The following is a 15,728-nucleotide window of genomic DNA, read 5'->3' as shown; positions in this document are numbered from 1 at the left end:
AACAACCATGAGGGCACATGGACACAAGTCCTTCTCCCTGCAGTCTGCCGCCTGTTGTGTGAATAAGCGGTTGTGTGTGACATTATGTGAGCGAAAGGAGGATTGAATGAGAAGGTAGGAGGGACTTTGGTTGAAGGGACAGATTGGAGGGGCATTGGGCTCCCAGTGGCCCCTGTTTGTGTGTGTGTGGTTGTTGCTGCTGGTGGAAATGACAGTCAGCAGGCGGTGCCTCTGAGAAAAAGGAGCGGGGGGGCTGATGTTTCCAAAGGGGGCCCAGTCTGTTACCAAAGGGAGGTGGAGATTTGCTATCCCACCCAGTCAAAGTGTCTCGCTGGTGCTCTGACACACACACACTGATATACACAAAGCCTCACAGACACACACAGTTGAGCACGTCCACTTAGACATACTGCAAACTCTCCACAGGAAACTCTGAGCCATAATGCGAAGGCACCTCAGAGCAGACGGGTGCATTGCTCAAACCAAGTGGGATACGATGCAGCTTTGATAGTGCGTTAATTACTCATGTGATGTGATACAGATGTCTGGGGGCTTCAGCTGAAAGTTTGCCTGACGGTTTCCAAGGGGGCCAGGCAGTCATTTTAGAAGCGGTAGGTGAAAACCAAATGTATTTATTATTTATGGCTAGATCAGTTTGCGTGCTGTCACATATCCCAGCAGTGTCATGCTGATGCTAAACTGTGATGCTACTTGAAGGGCTGGCTGCTAAATAGTTCTTTATGTACTTGGTGACAGCAGGGACTTTGAACAGGAAGAACTCTGGGCTACAAGAGTTGCCTGTACTCTGACATGATGAAAAGGGCTTTAAAACTGAAAGTTTAAAACTTTTAACTTCTTTAACCAAGCATAAAGTGGTCTGAATTTGTCATATAAAAATTTTTTTTTCTACAGATTGGAGGAATGTTAAGAGGGAAAATGTGTGCTTTGTTCTGTGAATGAGGCTGCTCATCTATTTATCCTTTCTGCTAACATTTTGCACTGCTTACTGGAAATCAGCCCCGGACAACTTTTTTTCATAGCTAGAAAAATCATGACTTCACCCGTAAACCTTTTAAAATTAGAAAGTGGAAGAATACAGAGTTATAATTTGGGGAGTTATTATATTATATTATATTATATTATATTATATTATATTATATTATATTATATTATATTATATTATATTATATTATATTATATTATATTATATTATATTATATTATATTATATTATATTATATTATATTATATTATATTATATTATATTATATTATATTATATTATATTATATTATATTATATTATATTATATTATATTATATTATATTATATTATATTATATTATTTCACACATGTGATAGAAAACTATAATGTGCATTAACAGTAAAACTAAAAAAGTAATTTTTCCTTTTTCTCTTTCTCTATTTTCTTCTCACTAGTGACACATTTTGACAGTCTGTCACTCAGTGCAAGCAAAGATCTCAGTTACGCTGACAATGGCCCCACCAGCAGGGAGTTTGTTTGTCCTCATGGTCTGTATGGTGACCATGGGTTTGTGCCAAATCAACAAAGCTAAGGACCCTCTCCCAGGTTTTCTGGTCCACACCACTCTCCATTCTCCAGACTTCCATACCACCGTCAGTCCAAGCGCAGGACCCAGTGTTCCCTCTCATGGAGGACTTGATACACAAGCTCTGAGGTCCAGCTCCTCCAATGAAACTAACAGAAAACCCCCAATGTGTCCCATAAATCCATCTATTAACAGCTATTTTAAGTACATCAACACCATCATTTCCATCGTCGTTTTTGTGGTAGGCCTGGTCGGCAATGCCACCCTCCTGAGGATTATATACCAGCACAAGTGCATGAGGAATGGGCCCAATGCCCTCATCGCTAGTCTGGCCCTGGGTGACCTTATCTACATTTTCATTGATATACCCATCAATGTATACAAGGTACTGTTTTTCTCTCCACTTTTGCAGATTTAATTGTAGTCTTAACCTCAGTTCAGCCTCCGGGGAGTGTCAGGTCGGCCTGTTGATTTGATGAAATGCAGAAACAATAGCTTGACACACACAGATAAAATGGAATATTACAGACGGGAAAAAGGGGAGAAAGTGGGAGGGGGGGTTTAAGGACGTGTGCAGATAGACGGGAAAGTATAATCAGTCTGAGTCTTATCTTTATCATATGAAAAGATTAGCAATGAAATAAGCTAATGGTGCTTAAAAAAATGGTGGTCACACATTTTTTCTATTTGTTTATTTCAATCCCCTTTGACCTTATCGCGAAATTTCTAAACTCACCAAATCCACAAAATAAAAAACAATTCAACTCAGAATGTCAGCTTTTCAAATTAAAAATAGGGGTAAAAGATTCTTGTTGCCTCTCAGTTGATTGTGTGTCACTGTTTGCTCCATTTCTCTGTTTATAAGAAGAGAGCAACTTGCAGTGAGTTGTCAGAAAACTTTAGAATGTATATTTGTTAGTGGCTAAATGATTATCCACAAGATCAAAATAGGCCTTAATTAGCGAACGGGGCTCAGCACACTACAGCTCGGTTTTGCGTGACTCGCAACCTTTCTGTTTACGCTTTGAAATATGAAGTGTTTGTGTGACAGATGTGATGAATCATTGCAGGGCTCCTGCTTTGGTCTGATTTATGCCTGTAAACACTGTCACAATTTGCGTAATAATAAAGAACAATGGAAAAATGGAGCGATCCGTCAACATGATCTTTTGAGCCACATTAAAGAACAGCATTGTGCAAAAAGGAAAAATGAGAAAGCCACCTGGTTAAAATTAACTTAGGACTCTGAGGAGGGCAAAGTGACTTTTTGGTCTGAGTAACACATGTGCAAAACGGAAACAAGGATCATATGGGGAGTGTGTGTGTGGGGGGGCTGTCTGTTCACAAACAAAGAAAAAGCTGCTTTCACAATCCTGTAACTTCCTTGTTCTTTCCTTTTTGGCAAGATTTTCCTATGAGAAAAACTCTGGGTCCAAGAGGAACACAAAAACCTTTGTGAATATCAGCATGACGTCAACCTGTTTGCAATATTTTAATAAATAGTTTCATTAATGAATGCATATACCTATAATCTGTAGTTTTTGTTTTGTTTTTTCTTCTTTCCTACATAATTAAAAGAACAACTTAAAGTTTTCTCATTTATGTCAAATAGTTTTTATTTATCTTTTTGACAACAATCTTATTGGTCGATATTTTACTTAAAAATACAAATTTAGAAGTAAAGTGAAGAAAGCATTTTGTGCTGGTGTGTTTTTAATAATTTTCAAACAAACTTAACAATATATGACAAAGTAAAGAGTACAATATCTTAAAACTAAGCAACTTTTTTATTGAAATTATCATTTATTATCTGTCACCCAAAAAAGGCGGTGAGACAGATAATTTTTCAGATACAGTCCTTTAGGAGGAAAAGTTCCATTCAGTAGCAATTTTGTATTTCTATAAAACAAACGTAATTATTTATTTCAGCAATATTGCAAAAAATAAATATAAAAAGTTGGTGATATGCTGTATGTTCAAAGAAATGCATGCATTTGAAGTCCTTGACCAAACTTGTGCCAAACATAAATAAGGCGTCAATTTCTGTGGCTGCTTTAGATGATATACACTTCTACAAAATTTGAGGACACTTTAAGCGCATGTTTATATATATTTGATATTATTTTTAAAAAAGCCCCTCTCACCCTTCCGCGGGTGGTTTCTCTTCCAAGCTCGGGTCCTCTACCAGAGGCCTGGGAGCTGTTCCTAGCACTGTGCTTTTCTGGACTGAGAGGTCTGAGGTCTTTCCAGGTATCTGTTGTAGCCACTCCTCCAGCTTGGGGGTTACTGCCCCGAGTGCTCCAATTACCACAGGCACCACTGTCACCTTCACTTTCCATGCTTTCTCCAGTTCTTCTCTGAGTCCCTGGTATTTCTCCAGTTTATCGTGTTCCTTGTTCCTGATATTCCCATCGCTTGGCACTGCCACATCCACCACAACGGCTTTCCTTTGTTCATGTCCACCACTACAATGTCTGGTTGGTTCACCATTACCGTTATATCAGTCTGGATCTGGAAGTCCCACAGGATCTTTGCCCTTTCATTCTCTACCACCTTTGGAGGTGTTTCCCATTTTGACCTTGGGGTTTCCAGTCCATATTCTGCACACATGTTCCTGTATATTATTCCAGCCATTTGATTGTGGCGCTCCATGTATGCTTTACCTGCCAACATCTTACACCCTGCAGTTATGTGCTGAATTGTTTCAGGGGCCTCTTTGCACAGCCTACACCTTGGGTCTTGTCTGGTGTGGTAGATCTGAGCCTCTATTGCTCTGGTGTTCAGGGCTTGTTCCTGAGTGGCCAGGATGAGCGCTTCAGTACTGTCCTGTAGGCCAGCCCTTTCTAGGCATTGGTAGGACTTCTTGATATCTGCCACTTCAGTTATGGTCCGGTGGTACATCCCATGCAGGGGTTTGTCCTCCCATGAGGATCTGTCCTCCAGCACCGTATCCTCTGCTCTCCATTGCCTGAGACATTCACTAAGCACACTGTCAGTTGCGGCCTTGAGCTTGATGTACTCATGCATCTTGGATGTTTCATCCTGGATAGTGGCTTCTACGCTCACTAGACCCAGTCCACCAGTCTCAGGGTGCTGGATTTGGGATGGAACCCTCCATGCATGGTGAGGAGCTTTTGTGTTTTAACATCCGTGGTCTGTATCTCTTCCTTTGGTCATCTTATTATGCCTGCAGGGTATCTGATAACTGGCAGTGCGTAGCTGTTTATTGCCCGGGTCTTATTCTTGCCATTGAGCTGGCTTCTCAGGACTTGCCTTACTAGTGGGAGGTATTTAGCAGTTGCAGCTTTCCTTGTTGCCTGCTCCAGGTTGCCATTTGCCTGCAGAATTCCAAGGTACTTGTAGCTGTCCTCAATGTCTGTTATTGTTCCTTCTGGGAGTGAGACCCCTCCTTTGTGGACTACCTTGCCTCTCTTTGTCACCATCCGGCTGCATTTCTCAAGCCTGAATGACATCCCAATGTCAGTACTGTAGATCCTGGTGGTGTGGATCAGGGAGTCAATGTCACACTCACTCTTAGCATATACCTTGATGTCATCCATGTAGAGGAGGTGACTGATGTTGGCCCCAACATGAATCGGTATCCATAGCCAGTCTTGTTGATTATTTGGCTGAGGGAGTTCAGATCAATGCAGAACATCAGTGGGGACAGAGCATCACCTTGGTGTATCCCACATTTGATGGACACTTGTGCAAGTGGCTTGCCATTGGCTTCAAGGGTGGTTTTCCACAGCTCCATCGAATTTCCTATGAAGGCTCTTAGAGTCCTGTTGATGTTGTACAGCTCCAAGCATTCAGTGATCCATCTGTGTGACATTGAATCATGGCTTTCTTGTAATCAATCCAGGCTGTGCAAAGGTTGGTGTGTCATGACCTGCAGTCTTGAGCGACTGTTCTGTCAACCAGGAGTTGGTGTTTGGCTCCTCTGGAGTCTCTACCAATGCCCTTCTGTGTGGTGCTCATGGATTGATCCATGTGCCTATTTATCTTTGTTGCAATGATGCCTGACATGAGCTTCCATGTTGTGGAGAGACAGGTTATTGGCTGGTAGTTGGATAGGACTGCACCCTTCGAGGGATCCTTCTGGATCAGGATCATTCGCCCTTCCGTTAGCCATTCGGGGTGAGTCCCATCTCTTAGCAGCTGGTTCCTTTTTGCTGCCAGGCGCTCGTGAAGTACGGAGAGTTTCTTTGGCTAGTAGGCATGTATCATGTCAGGGCAGTTTTCAGTGCCTCAGGTATGGGCATCTGGCTGTATCTCTTAGGTACTTGCTTGCTCATTGTACCTCTTTGAGCCTCTGTCAGCTTACTCACATCCTTCCGAGTTGCCTTGATTTTGGCCTCTAACCGTTGCTTCCATGGTGGGTATTGTTTTCTCCCATGGTTGGTCTTATAGCCAAGCATCTCAAAGATCACTGCTGCTGAGGTGTAGACCGGTTCATTGGTTTCTGTGATTGTTGTGGTAGGAATTGCCCTCAATGCTTCATTCACAGTTTCCAGGAGACTTTCAGGCGGTACATCACTTAACCATTGTAGCTTGTGTCGGGGTTGCCTAGTGTTCATTCTAGACATGATCTTGTCTTTCAGGTCAATTGCTGCCTCGCTCATTGTATCTGTGGTTGTTGGGGCTGTGTACCCAAGCTCTGGGTGGGAGTGTGGTATAGCCTCCTCTCTGACTTGGAAATTAAATTATAGTATAGGCCAGAGGTGGGCACTGAGGGCCGCATTCCTGCATGTTTTCCAGCATACCCTGCTCTGGCATGTTCTAATTGGCTGGACACACCTGAACCAGGTCATCAGTCATGAGTAGGCCAAGACTATCTGGAAATCATGCAGACACACCGGCCCTCGAGGCCTGGAATTGCCCGCCCCTGGTATAGAACCTACTTATTCATCTGTTTATACTTGAAAGAGCATTGTTATGCAATACATGCATGTTGACCTAACTTTGATTACTATTTAATCTCTGTCATAATAAAAAAAATCTGAATTAAAATAACAGAATGGGTTCTCAATCCGACCTGCCCTGTACTCTGTTAGATGGCCAGCTCAAAGGCTTTATAGGGAGAAAAGATGCTGCAGACATCAAACTGACATAATTACAGGAAACATTTCGCTCAGTTTCCACCAAGGAAGGGTTTTTTAAGAAGACATGACACATCACAAAAGTGCACATTTCTTTTATCTCCAAAATGTTGTTGAGAAACTATTTTAGCTGTTACTGAACAAGCAAGAAGTTTTGAACTTTATTCACGGTTGGATAGTAAGTTTGTTAAATGTTTATGTCATTGTGTTCTGCTTAGCATTATGACTTTATCTCTGCTGTCTGGGAAACCCAGTTTGTAAAGCAAAACATTAGTGGAATAAAATGTGTGTTATCAATGTGCATGCTCTCAGTGGTAAAAATGAAATGGTCCTGCATCTCTTGAGAATCAGTCTTTAAGTGCATTCCTCTCTGTGATCCAGCTCCTGGCCTCACGTTTCCCGTTTGATGACAGCACTTTTGGTCTGTGTTTGTGCAAATTGGTGCCGTTTCTGCAGAAGGCCTCAGTGGGCATTACAGTCCTCAACCTGTGTGCCCTCAGTGTGGACAGGTGAGTGCCTTCACATCAGGACTTGTTATTTTACATGCGGATACTACTGGATAATATCAAATTACTTTCTTTCTTCTTTTTTTTTTACAAAGCGTTTAGTGTAAACATTGTAAAAGTGGGACCTGGATAAAAAACCATGATGATTACCTTAACATGTTCCTCCTGAAAAAGCAGTTAATGTTGCTCGGTTTAATGCTGAAATAATAATAATTTAAAAAGAAAAACACTAAACCAAATTGATAAACTAGCATTTCTGGTATTTTTGTTAAAAATTGAATAATTTACATCAATTTTTCTCTAGTGTAGTTAAAGTAAAAACAAATATTTCAGAAAGACAGATAAAACTTTCAGGAGGCTCTTTTGATTATAAATTAAAAGCACTAAAATCAAAAATGTTTATTTCCCTGTTTAGTTGTATCATTCTTGAGCTCATCCCTGTTCATTAGCGCAATAATATATTTGAGTACAACAACTAATATGTAAAATGTGCACTGTGAGCTTAAATTGTTGTGCTTACGTTACTCCGCCTGGACCAGAAGTATTTGCTAAGTTTGTTTTTGAAAGCAACGTAATGGAAATTCTGTAATGAATAAATAATGGTCTTCAAATGCTGAATTTCAGCATCATCCCACTTAATGCTCTCCCCACTTTCAAGTACAAAAGGTTCGCTCTAACAGGCTCCAATGGTTGAAGCATCCAGACAGTTCCAGTGACCTCTGTGACTATTAATACAGTTTTGCTCAAAATCACACGCCTCCAATTTGTTTCCAACAAATGCGTAGCATATCTCTGTCTCAGTGTATCATGAATCTGCACAAGTCCCTTTTGGATCTTTTCATTGTTGTAGGAAGAGAAAAAGGTGGATGCATTACCACTTAGTGAAATATAAATGCAGCCACGTTGTTCAACAGAGAAATTCAAATGTGTCATGAAAAATATATTGTTTTTGCCATAAAATCTTGATGCACGATTTTACTAAAACATTTCGACAAGTGCTTTCCATTAATGAAACAAACAAGCAAACAAGTACTCGTTGCATAGGAATCAGGAGCCAATGCACAGACCTCACTGCCAACATGGGCCAGTCTGTTTGGAGGCTTTACAAAAATATAAATATTGGATATTAAAAATAAACAATTGATCATCTCTTCTCATGAATTCTTAACACTTTGATTGTGTGCTTACAGAGCAGCTTGTTGTGCTTGATGTGATGCCAGAAATTTAAATAAAAGGGATTGCTCTTGTGAACTTTGCTGGTCTGGAGGCAATAAACTGAACATTTTATTATTTTATTTAGAGTTTTTTTCTATCTTTACATCACATAAGTGCTGTGTGCACTCATGTAACAATATGCAAACATGTTTATTGTGCATCCTGCTCTGTGACAGGTACAGGGCTGTAGCATCTTGGAGCAGAGTGCAGGGAGTCGGCATCCCTCTGCTCACTGTCGTCGAGATTGTGTCTATTTGGGTTCTTTCCCTCATCCTGGCCGTTCCTGAAGCCATCGTTTTTGACATGGTCACCTTCAACTACACCAACACCACCATACGCACCTGCATGCTCAACCCAAAGACCCAGTTCATGCAGGTACACAAACAACATTTTGGATTAGGAAACTCAGGTGCATTAATGCAAACAACAGTAGAGGACAGCAGGGGTTAAATGAGGATGGGGGCGCTTTCAAGCAGCTCAAATAGCACTAAAAGCTGCCGGCAGCTGACCCAAGCTGCTCTGTTATTACGATGTTTTTAGATTTTCATGTGGGCTAAAAAAAAGTTTTGTCTTTTTGGACAAATGTTTTGAAATAGTAGAAAAAGTTTTGATGAGTGTTTTACAAAGTTTGAGGTTTGGTTGTGAGTAAGATGACATCAAGAATGGAAGGAGAATTCTTGCTACAAAATATGTATATATTTTTTTTAGAAACCCATTTTAAAATATTCTCCGGGTAGCACCTTTTTTTTCTTAATTAGAAGTATTTCATCACTGCAAACCCTGGGGCCTAGATGAATGCCTACTGCTTTTGCCTGAGTCTCAAGAGTCTCCACCAAATCCTGGTTAACATCCTTCTGATTGTCTAAAAAAGAGGAAATCTGTAAAAGGAACTTAAAGCAAAATAATTGTACAAATGCACAAACAAGCCTGAAAAGTGCCACAAGTTTACAAAAACTAAGAATAAACTCAAACAAATGGGGTATTTTGTGTTAAAATAACAGTTTGACACAAAAGCCAGCTATTTGACTAACAAGATGAAATAAATAAAAGATTTGCTTTTTCTTTAAACATAACATAACTCAAGTCTTTCGCTGTTCCCATCAGGCATCTATTGTGCCTAATATCGATCTCCCCTGAAAGTCCGTGAGAATAAAGAGACACCATAAACAATTTTATACAAGAATAAAAAAAAACATTTAACTTTATGAAAGCTGTATCTTTTTTGCAACATTCAACATTTTGAGGGAAGTATTAGCTTTCACTCAACTTTCCTTTACTTTTAGATCACGGCCTTTTAACAACCTCAGAGCCCATAATTGATTGCAGCCCTCGTGCAATTACTGAAGCCTAGGACTTTAAGCTGAACCACATGGACGGCTCCACATGTACAGAACCCGAGTAATCTCTACCAGATATCACTGTCTGTTGAACTCAAAAACACAAAGCTTATTTCATGAAACAGCGTTTTTTAAAAGTGGGATACTGAATAAAGAGACGTTTTAAAGTGTGAATAAAAGAAAAAAATAGGAATAAATGGTGGTGTATAGTTGAATAAAATAGTCAATAATGAAATTTCAGGCTGGAGAAAAAAATTGTTAAATACATGCAATTGTTTAAAATCCAATGTAACAATGTTCTTTTCTCCCTCTAGGGCTATACAGATGCAAAGGACTGGTGGCTGTTTGGTTTTTACTTTTGCGTTCCACTGATTTGCACAGCTGTCTTTTACACTCTAATGACCTGTGAGATGCTCAATCACAGGAAAGGCAGCCTCCGGATAGCTCTAAGTGAACACCTTAAGCAGGTGATGACAAGAACATGTCAATTACTTACAATTCATCCAACGTGATCAAGTTGCTATATATTTTATCACAATTGTTCATGAACTGTCCCATAAAAAGATGATACAAAAACACAACTTTCCTGATATTTTGTGTTTCATGTCGTTTGAAGAGGAGGGAGGTGGCAAAAGCGGTCTTCTGCCTGGTGCTCATCTTTGCCCTCTGCTGGTTTCCGCTGCACCTGAGCCGGATTCTGAAGAAGATGGTCTACCAGCAGAATGACAAGACGCGGTGTGAACTACTGAAGTGAGTGTGCGCTGATACATCACACCAACTAAAAAGTCCCTTTAAGGGTGAAATTTTTGTCAAGAATGACATAAAAAAGAAGGAAGACTCAATAGCAGTGGAAAAAATTGCAGTTTTAAAAAAAGAGCTTGTTTGGGATGTAGAAAATATGCTGGGCAGGCTCCAAGCTCCCTGCTCCAAGCTCTCAGCAGCGAGGAGGGGAAGGGGGGGCGGGGTTTCTACATGCCAACCATCCCAACCACAGCTCAGAGGGGAATTTCTAATGAACTTCTGCCGCTCTGCAGAAGCTTTGTCCTAAAAAAACAACACAGGTTTTTATTTTGGCAAAAAACAGCATAATCGTGATTAAAAGACCACTTGGATCACGTTTAAAATAGATCAAAAGGTGATTGGAGCGGGACTTCAATGATAAGAAGCTGGAGAAGAAATATTGTGTCGCAAGGAGTTTTGCTGTCTGGGAAACCCAGTTTGTAAAGCAAAACATTTGTGCAATAAAATGTGTGTTATCAATGTGCATGCTCTCAGTGGTAAAAACGAAATGGTCCTGCATCTCTTGAGAATCAGTCTTTAAGTGCATTCCTCTCTGTGATCCAGCTCCTGGCCTCACGTTTCCCGTTTGATGACAGCACTTTTGGTCTGTGTTTGTGCAAATTGGTGCCGTTTCTGCAGAAGGCCTCAGTGGGCATTACAGTCCTCAACCTGTGTGCCCTCAGTGTGGACAGGAGTTTTGAAGTGAAGTCTTCTTTGGACAAAGTTTTTTGTTTTTTCTTCTTTTCACATGAGCCAACTGTCTTTTAAGTTAATTAAATGTGGCTTTGCAGCGGCTTATGAGTCTGCAGAAGTAAGAAAGAAAAAAAACACACACACAATAACCACAGCAACAGTCACAATCTTCTGACCTGCAAAGCCTGTGATGAAAAAACAGCAAACATGAAACTGGAACATGACTTTAAAAATTTCCATCACAAAGTAAAACAAGACAGAAGATAAGACATAAGGTAACTAAAACTGAGGACTGAGAAGGATGAGAATCTGACACAGCTGTGTATGATTAGCAACTAAAACCTGATGTTATGTAGTTAGTGGGCAGAGCAGGGGGAAAAATCCAACCACTAAACATGACACGAACACAAAAAGTTATACTTGAAACCAGCCAAAGACGCAAGAACCCAAAAAACCAAACATAGAGGCACCCGACAGTAAAGATCTTTGGAAAAAGCATCATAAAATGCAGACAGACTTGTCCAAAAAGCACGAGACGGCCAAATTAAGATAACAAAATGTGATATGCTTGATTGTGTTCTTTATTGTTTTTTGTATTTCAGTTTCTTGTTGATCCTGGATTACTTCGGCATCAATCTGGCAACCATCAACTCGTGCATAAATCCCATTATACTGTACTTTGTCAGCAAGAAGTTCAAAAACTGCTTCAAGGTATTGTACCCATATTTTGCAGACACTTCTATTTGTATTTCCCCTCACACGCTCACAACGACGCTAAAATCTTAGGACAACCTATCCTTCATGACTTAGAGGTCAGGCGGGCGATGAAAATCTTTAAGCGACATGTAAAAGCAGTTTGGTGAAATATAAAGTAGCTTTATAGCATGAAGTCACACACTGCAAATGCTGGTCAAGGGAATAAGGCTGGAGATACACCAGGTTGCATGTTAGAGGAGCTTTGTGGGAGGAAAAGAGGAAAAAAAAACTTGAAACAAACACTGCCATGATGAAATGTTCTCTCTCTCCTTTTTTCACATGTTCTCCAAGTCATGCTTGTGCTGCTGGTGTTATTCGGATAACCAGCAGAGCAGCATTGGAGCCGTTAATGGCACCAGCATCCAGTGCAAAAGCCCAGAACCCAACAACGTCAACACGGACCGCAGCTTCAGGAAAGACAGCAACTGACAGCTTTTTCAACATCATTCTGGAAACAAATGAGGACTTTTTTCTGCACGTTTGTGCTCTCAAAGAAACTACAAATTGGCTACATGCCCTTATAAATGCAAAGCAAAAAAATCCCCAATCACGTTCCCACAACTACGGAGATGGACGTTAAAGATTAAAAAAAGACGAGACACAGCAGCATGGGGAGGAACGGTCTTTCAGGGGATACAGCTGAACGCTATAAATGACTTCCCTCCAGGAGGCAGACTGCTATTCCTGTAAAGGGCAGCACCACCGGGAAGGATACGAGGCTGGATGACTCCTGTCAGAGGCTGACAAACCAAGGAAGCTGTTCCCACGACTTCACCACTCATGAATGATAAAAGCCAAACTGCACATTACGGATTCTTACAGCTTGTCGTTTTCACTATCAAAGATCTGCAGTGTTCGTAAACAGTTTTTTGTTTTCATGGATCACATTGTGGTGTGTGTACAAGTTCAGTTTGAACTTCTCATATTTGACGCTCCGTTTTTTTTCTGATGTCTCAAGAAAACTCTGAAAAGTGTCCATGAATACCAAACTTTAATTTACTGAAAAAATGTTTAAGTCTGTAACATTGGGAAAAGGAAACTTGTGTTTTTGGAAGAAAAAAAAAGCTTTAGTTTAACGTAAAATCCACTGACCACTACAAGTCTTGATGGCATGTTTTCATTAAAGACAAAAAAAGAAAAACTACTAAATATTATTACCAATATTTTGTATTTACATTTTAGGTTTTATGCTAGCCATCTAAAAGCAGTCAGGAACTGTGAACCTTACTGGTATAGTTGTGTCATTTTAGCTTGTGATAACATAACGAATAAATATATCTTTAATATTCACTTTTATAAAGTGTTATATTGCTGCAATAGTATGTTACTCAAACCTTGTTACTTTTGTAAAGACACAGGTATTAAATGCTTTGAAAGCACATAAAAACTTCAAATTAAAGATGCAAAAAATGGAAATCTGATTTTTTTATCAACAATATAATCTCGTCTTTTGTTCTGCAGATTGACAACAATTAGTTTAGCTAAAGTTAAAGATAAGTGGGTCAAGGTTTGACTAAACCTTTAAACAAGTTCATTATAGATTTTGACCTATTTTAACTTGTTCATATACATTAAAAAGAACTTTGTTTGAAAGAACATTTTGGTTGACTGTGTCTAAGCTATGATGTTTGCTCATACTTTTATACTTTTTCTGTCAAAATTGTAAATATGTTGTCCAACGGAAATTTACAAACGAAATAGCTGATTCAAAAAAGCTTTAGAGGAATTGTTTTAGTTAAACATTGATGAAATATCATTATAGCAATCTTTTTGCTTCTTTTGTCTTTAAAGAACCACTGTGTTTTTGGTGTTTTTAACATGTTCTTGCTGCATTTTTCTCATAATGGAGGACAAATATAAAGAAAATTATGATTAAAACTGTGTTTCTATGTATTTCTTTATTCAAACTGTTGTGAATCAGGAGTAGAGGGGAAAAAATTGCTGTTTGAAAAACCTTGTAGTTGTTACATAAAAGCCACAAGCTCCCTGCTCTGCTCCATTCTGATGCATTCCATTCCAGAGAAATGGATCCATTAATATCTGTTTTCCTCGTCTGAGCTGGCATTTGGCAAAAAAAAAACTATACAGCTGGATAGCTCCTCTATTGCTCACCATTTTAGTTGCAACGATAATGTTAGGTTGGAGTGTTGGGGGCTGTAAGCTAGTGAGAGAGAGTGTAAATGGAGGGATGATGGGAAAAGAAAGAGTGGTAATTAGGGTGGGACTTTAATAGACATACATAAATTGAAGCCCCTTTTAGTAATCAGTGTCACAGACGTTAACTTGTGTATATGTATCCTCTTAAGCTATATATGTATGCTGTCCAGTATGGTTTTTATATTTCTTATGTGAATAAACCTGTGGGAGTTTGAAAGTCTGCCTGTGTACATGAGTGTGAGCCGTTTTTCTCTGACCGGACTGAACAAGCCTCTGTTCTGCATTCGTTCACCACCATTCATCCAAGCAATTTGTAAAAATCTGTGGTCGATCCTTTCTTGACATTGATGTGCGTAAACTTCCTCTTAAGAATGCTACTTCAATCAATAAATCACTTTCCGAACTCACTGTAGCAAACAAGCAAGTTAATGCAGCTGTCACACTGCTTCCTCCCAGAAATCACGAAGGCCTCTTTGTGTTTTTCATTTTCAGCCTGTGAGAAGGAGGCGTCTGGAAGTGATTTGGTGCACAATGTGACCTGCTCCGCAACTGAGCCCTCGGGGTTGCACATGTCAGCAGAGAGGATGTGAGTAGCTTGGTTGGCGGGAACTGGATACATATAATTTACCTTTTAGTATCCTGAAAACAAGAAAAAGCAAATATGACGGCATCATTAAAAATAAGACGCTGGTGGATACCCAATACTGTAAATATTCTAGCTCTTTCTTCTAATCACTTTAGGGAAATCACAAGTTGTATATAGAGAGGTCTCACCATACAATTTCCATTGCTGGGTTTATACATGTCATTAGCCCAGCATTAGACTCTTTTTTACTGTCAAAAAAGGATAGCAACCAGACCCGTGCAATACATATACACTGCTGATAAGAACCCTGAACCAACAAACCCCTGGAGCAGCTGTGGTTTTATCAGACATAGTTCTGTTGTTGTTAAAACTCAACCAGGTCATACATTTTATAAAATATTGCCCATTCCCTGTATGAAATCATTCCACAGTAACCTTTTAAAAATGGCCAAAACAGTAATTGCTCAAACCTAAGATGCCATGACTTAGTGATGCAGAGGATTTAAAAAAAATAGAGAGGAAGAGATTGAAGCTTTGGAAAGATGAGGCCAGAACGAGGCTGTGACAAAAACATACACAGAGAGTGGAAATGGGAGGTTTTATTTCAGGAATTTGGTGGGAACCTTGTTTCTTGCCAACAGTGAATTGAATTAAGCCCAAACACAAATAACTTTGGATCTCTGAGGTCTGCCGTGCTTCTTTGAGCAGAGGTCATTCACATTTGGTTCTCAATGTAGTAAGTGTAAAAATAGTCAAGATAAAAACAATCACATTAGAGTGAGTCCTTTACCGTATCCATAAAATATAGGTAACAAATAAGCACACGGTTAATGCAATTTAAAAAGACCGACATTGATTAAATCTGAACTCTTCTTCCTTTATCTGATGCAGATAATGTTTAAAAAAATGGTAGTAAGAAAAAAGATCAGCAAAAACATTTTCTCAAACCTTTACCTTTATATTTCAAAGCAGAAGTGTCCCTGCAAATTTTTCCTTAAAGTGGTTTCTTCAAGACTTTTGACACATTT

General features: G+C 39.6%; 1 protein-coding gene across 1 annotated transcript; it reads left to right on the top strand.

Annotated features, from left to right (window-relative positions):
- Positions 1 to 320: 320 nt before the first annotated feature.
- On the top strand, positions 321 to 14,334 carry LOC144990439 (endothelin receptor type B-like). The gene is made up of 8 exons (XM_078943690.1): positions 321 to 611; positions 1,438 to 1,953; positions 7,052 to 7,179; positions 8,568 to 8,766; positions 10,043 to 10,195; positions 10,345 to 10,478; positions 11,804 to 11,912; positions 12,249 to 14,334. The coding sequence occupies exons 2-8, from the start codon at positions 1,495 to 1,497 to the stop codon at positions 12,384 to 12,386; spliced, it is 1,320 nt and encodes a 439-aa protein (XP_078799816.1). The 5' UTR covers positions 321 to 611; positions 1,438 to 1,494; the 3' UTR covers positions 12,387 to 14,334.
- The last annotated feature ends 1,394 nt before the right edge of the window (positions 14,335 to 15,728 follow it).

Source organism: Oryzias latipes, assembly GCF_053564925.1.
Source record: "Oryzias latipes strain Hd-rR chromosome 1 unlocalized genomic scaffold, Olatipes_Hd-rR_3.1 chr1_Y".
NCBI classification, from domain to species: Eukaryota; Metazoa; Chordata; class Actinopteri; order Beloniformes; family Adrianichthyidae; genus Oryzias; species Oryzias latipes.
Note: the sequence above shows the minus strand (reverse complement) of the source record. Positions and strands in the feature narration are given on the sequence as shown.

Excerpts from the sequence above, each read along its gene's own strand:
- LOC144990439 (XM_078943690.1), top strand. The coding sequence starts at position 1,495 with ATGGCCCCACCAGCAGGGAGTTTGTTTGTCCTCATGGTCTGTATGGTG. Across the intron at positions 10,196-10,344 it reads TAAGTGAACACCTTAAGCAG|AGGAGGGAGGTGGCAAAAGC; the intron begins GTGATGACAAGA and ends TGTCGTTTGAAG. Across the intron at positions 10,479-11,803 it reads ACGCGGTGTGAACTACTGAA|TTTCTTGTTGATCCTGGATT; the intron begins GTGAGTGTGCGC and ends TTTGTATTTCAG.